The following is a 5,049-nucleotide window of genomic DNA, read 5'->3' as shown; positions in this document are numbered from 1 at the left end:
AAGTTGGAAGCTTTAGTAATGGGGGTTAATGGAGTTTTAGGTTTTTGTGAGGGAGAGAGAGGTTGAAGAAGAGGGTTTATGAGAAAAAGGAAGAATAAAATAAAAAGAAAATAGGGATATAAGGAGAGAGAGTGATTCTGATTGGATAGAAAAGTGGTGGGATGGGTGGGGTCCATGGGCCCATTTAAAAAAAAAATTTCACGCACAGGCAACACGGCCGCCCGTGTTGCCTCACTGATTTTTGTTTCAAACAACAACTTGCTCCCAGTGGATGCAACACGGCCCGTGTTGTGCAACACGGCCACCCGTGTTGCTCCACTGTTTTTCACCTCTTTTGGTTCTCCCCCTTTTTTTTTCAATATTTTCGCCCGGGGCAACACGGCCCGTGTTCTACAACACGGCCACCCGTGTTGCACCACTGGTTTCCCTTCAAAAAATTTTTTCTTCTTCACTTTTCTTTGTCTTTTCTTGCCTTGTATCCATCACTGGCTCCAGCTCTTCCTGAAAAATTAAAAACACACATAAAAGAAATTAACTAGAAAACATTAAAGGATATCCGTGGGTTGCCTCCCACGAAGCGCTTCGTTTAACGTCGCTTGGCTCGACGATCGTTCATCTTATCCTGTAAGACGAACACTGTGAATCAGACCACTTTCTTGTCCTTGATAATACGACTTCACCCGCTGTCCATTCACTTTAAATGTATCCCCGTTGGTTTGATTTTTTAATTCTATTGCTCCATGAGGGAATACTTTGTGAATTAGGAATGGTCCTGACCATCGTGACTTTAACTTTCCGGGGAATAGTTTCAACCAGGAGTTAAACAGCAATACCAATTGACCTTCTTGCAGTTCCTTTTTCTGAATCCTCTGATCATGCCATTTCTTTGTTTGTTCCTTGTATATTTTGGCATTCTCGTATGCTTGATTTTGAAACTCTTCCAACTCATGAAGTTGAGTTGTTCGAGCTTCACCAGCTTTCAGGAAATCACAATTTAGGAGTTTGGTGGCCCAAAACGCTTTGTGCTCGAGTTCGAGCGGAAGGTGACATGCCTTCCCATACACCAATTGATATGGAGACATACCTATAGGAGTCTTGTAAGCTGTTTTGTATGCCCATAGAGCATCATCTAACTTGATCGACCAGTCTTTGCGAGAGGCACTAACAGTTTTTTCTAGAATTTGTTTTATTTGCCTGTTAGAAAACTCGACTTGCCCACTGGTTTGAGGATGATATGGGGTGGAAATCTTGTGTTTCACATTGTATTGTTTCAGCAATTTTTCCATTAGTCTATTTAAGAAGTGAGTACCTTCATCACTGATTAGTGCTCTGGGTACTCCAAACCTAGAGAAGATGTTATGCTTGAGAAAAGTCACCACCACTTTCGCATCATTGGTGGGTAAGGCCACAACTTCCACCCACTTAGATACGTAGTCAACTGCCACCAAGATATAGTTCTTCCCAAAGGATGGTGGAAATGGTCCCATAAAATCAATCCCCCATAAGTCAAACAGTTCTACTTCCAACATAGCATTCTGAGGCATCTGATTCCGCTTTGAGATGTTACCTGTTCTTTGACATCTGTCACATTCTCGAACAACATGATGGGCATCCTTGAACAAGGTCGGCCAGTATAACCCAGATTGTAGTACTTTCGCAGCGGTTCTATCTCCACTAAAGTGTCCCCCGTAGTCTGAGTCATGGCAAGCTTTTAGTACATCCCTTTGTTCCTCCTCTGGTACGCATCTTCTGACCAAACCATCTATCCCTTTCTTGTATAGGAACGGGTCGTCCCATAAGTAGAACCTGCAGTCATGTAAAAACTTTTTCCTGCGGTTAGAGTCAAAATCTTCTGGGATTACCCCACCTACCAGATAATTTGCATAATCGGAGAACCAAGGTGCACCAATAACAGCAAGGATATGCTCATCTGCGAATTCATCCTTTATTGGGCGTTTGTCCTCTGTTTCCTCGATGGGTGACATTCGAGAAAGGTGGTCTGCGACTGTGTTTTCACACCCTTTTTTATCACGAATCTCCACATCAAACTCCTGGAGGAGTAAGATCCATCTTAGAAGTCTTGGCTTAGAATCCTGTTTGGCAAAAAGATACTTCAAAGCAGCATGGTCAGTGTACACAATAACTTTAGAACCCAACAGATATTGCCTGAATTTATCAAAGGCGTAGACCACAGCTAGCAACTCTTTTTCAGTTGTAGCGTAATTTATTTGTGCAGGGTTCAAAACATGACTCGCATAGTAAATAACATGTAACAATTTGTCCCTACGCTGTCCTAGAACCGCCCCTACCGCAATGTCACTTGCATAACACATGATCTCGAAAGGGAGAGACCAATCTGGGGCTACAACAATTGGTGCCGAAACTAATTTTTTCTTAATTGTGTCAAATGCTACGGCACAATCATTATCAAAGTTAAAGGCTCTATCCTTAACCAATAGAGTAGTTAAGGGTTTGGCTATTTTAGAAAAGTGTCTTATGAACCGGCGGTAGAAACCCGCATGCCCTAAGAAACTTCGAATACCTTTCTCATTCATTGGTGGTGGCAGCCTTGATATGACTTCTATTTTTGCTTGGTCAACTTCTATTCCCTTGTGGGAAATTTTGTGACCCAAAACTATACCTTCACGCACCATGAAGTGACACTGCTCCCAGTTGAGGATCAAGTTTGTCTGTTGACATCTGTCTAACACAAGAGCAAGATTATTTAAAACAATTATCAAAAGACTTACCAAACACTGAGAAGTCGTCCATGAATACTTCCATATGCTTTTCAAGCATATCCTCAAATATGGCTTGCATACATCTCTGAAAAGTAGCTGGAGCATTACATAACCCGAATGGCATCCTTCTATAGGCAAAAATACCAAACAGGCAAGTGAAAGCCGTCTTTTCTTGATCTTCTGGTGCGACCGCTATTTGATTATATCCCGAATAACCATCGAGGAAACAATAGTAATCATGACCTGCTAACCTCTCCAGCATTTGGTCTATGAAAGGTAACGGGAAGTGGTCTTTTCTTATCGCCAGATTTAGCCTTCTGTAATCGATGCAAACTCTCCATCCTGTTACTGTCCTTGTAGGGATTAACTCATTTTTCTCATTTTTTATCACTGTAGTTCCTCCCTTTTTCGGTACTACATGTACAGGACTCACCCAAGCACTATCAGATATAGGATAGATCATTCCCGCATCTAGTAGTTTCACCACTTCTTTTATGACTACTTCCTTCATTACTGGATTCAACCTCCGTTGAGGTTGGACTACCGGTTTGTGATCATCTTCCATGAGAATTTTGTGCATGCAAACCGTAGGACTAATACCATTCATGGCCCTTTTGTGCTTTTTCAGAACTTCAACAAGTTTGTTCTCTTGGATAACTTCAAGGTGTGAACTTATGATAGCCGGACATTTTTTTTTCTGTGTCTAGGAAGACATATTTGAGATTCTCCGGTAGTTGTTTCAATTCAGCCCCCTTCTTTGGTTCATCTTTCTTTTCCTCTACTAATGGTTGCCTTAAATCCTCCCACCGATTTTGTCGAGAACTTTTAAAGAAAGGTTTCGCCTCCATCATATTCAACACTTTTATCTCTTCTTCGTCAACCTCTTCAGTTTCGTTGAGAATTGACAAACTCAACACTCTTTCTAAAGGTAATTGTTGTGACTTCAAAGCATTCTCATTGTGAACAATTTGATCAATCACCTCAATATGTTGACTAGTAGCAACATCATCCTTGTATTTCATGGTGTTCCTCACATCAATTTTTAACTCTTCATCATACACCTTCAAGGTCATAGTGCCCTCTTCTATGTCTATCAAACATCTCCCGGTCTCTAAGAATGGTCTCCCCAAAATGATCGGAATTTCTTCATCTTCTGGCATCTCTAAAATTACGAAATCCACTGGAAACACAAACTTGTCTATTTTTACAAGCACATCTTCTACTATCCCGTACGGTCTTTTTACGAAATGATCAGCAAATTGGAGTGTCATTCTTGTATCTTGAACTTTACCAATTCCCAATCTTTTGTAGATGGACAGCGGCATAAGGCTAACACTTGCTCCTAAGTCAATAAGAGCCTTTTTAAATGATCTATCCCCAATAGTACAAGGAATAGTTACAGAGCCTCGGTCTTTCTTCTTCACCAGAATCTTCATACCCTGCAAAATAGCACTACAAGTTTCAGTTAGAATAATTGGGTCACAATCGGTTGTTCTTTTCTTGGAGATGATATCTTTCATGAACTTGGCATATGTAGGCATTTGTTCTAGCGCCTCCAGGAATGGTATGTTCAACTCAAGTTTCTTAAACATTTCCAAGAATTTTTGAAAGTTTTTCTCGTGCTGTCCTTTCTTCTTATTTCTTGTTGGAAAGGGTAATTTGATTTCCGGTTTTTGTTCACTAGTCTTCCCTTTAGTTGTTGGTTCCAACACACCCAAGTCTTCCACTTGTGCTTCATTCTCTTTTATTTCTACATCTACTTCAAGCAATGGTTCTTCTTCTTCAGCGTTCTCCTCCACAACTTCCTTCGCTTTTCCACTTCTTGTTACTATAGCACTCACATTATTGTGATCTTTGGGATTCGTAACTATGGTACTAGGTAGAGCACCCTGTTGTTGAGGACTTGCCAATTGTTGTGCTATTTGACTCATCTGAATTTCAAGGTTTTTAATTGAAGCTCCAGTATTCCGAAAATTACTTCTTGTTTCTTCTTGAAATTGAGAGCCTTGAGCAGCCATTTTTTCAATGGCGATCTCCCAATCTGCTTTTCTTGGCCCTTGTTGTTGGAATTGTTGTTGAGCTTGTTGATAAGGTTGTTGATACGGTTGTTGTTGTGGCTGATTTTGATAAGGAATCACCCCTTGTTTTGGAACATTCCCTTGTTGATCCTTCTAGGAGAAATTTGGATGATTCTTCCACCCTGGATTGTAAGTATTAGAGTAAGGGTTGTTCTGCTTCAAAAAATTGATTTCTTCCACCTGCTGAGCTGTGACCACACAATGCACGGCAAAGTGAGGTCCCCCACATA

At 40.8% G+C, this 5,049-nt stretch overlaps 1 protein-coding gene across 1 annotated transcript; it reads right to left on the bottom strand.

Moving 5' to 3' along the window:
- Positions 1–3,400: 3,400 nt before the first annotated feature.
- Positions 3,401–4,672, bottom strand: LOC131641046 (uncharacterized). Its single transcript, XM_058911371.1, has 2 exons — positions 4,295–4,672; positions 3,401–4,180 (listed from the first exon to the last, which is right to left on the bottom strand). Exons 1-2 carry the CDS (start codon positions 4,670–4,672, stop codon positions 3,401–3,403), a joined length of 1,158 nt encoding a protein of 385 aa, XP_058767354.1.
- Between the last annotated feature and the right edge of the window lie 377 nt (positions 4,673–5,049).

The sequence above is a fragment of the Vicia villosa genome, unplaced genomic scaffold (genome assembly GCF_029867415.1).
Source record: "Vicia villosa cultivar HV-30 ecotype Madison, WI unplaced genomic scaffold, Vvil1.0 ctg.003476F_1_1, whole genome shotgun sequence".
In the NCBI taxonomy this organism is placed as follows: domain Eukaryota; kingdom Viridiplantae; phylum Streptophyta; class Magnoliopsida; order Fabales; family Fabaceae; genus Vicia; species Vicia villosa.
The sequence above is the reverse complement of the archived record's forward strand: the minus strand, read 5'-3'. Positions and strand labels throughout refer to the sequence as shown.

Bases quoted from the DNA above. Each gene is read 5' to 3' on its own strand.
- LOC131641046 (XM_058911371.1), bottom strand. From the start codon at position 4,672: ATGAGTCAAATAGCACAACAATTGGCAAGTCCTCAACAACAGGGTGCT. The intron at 4,181-4,294 runs GCGCTAGAACAA...GCTATTTTGCAG, and splicing joins TGAACATACCATTCCTGGAG to GGTATGAAGATTCTGGTGAA.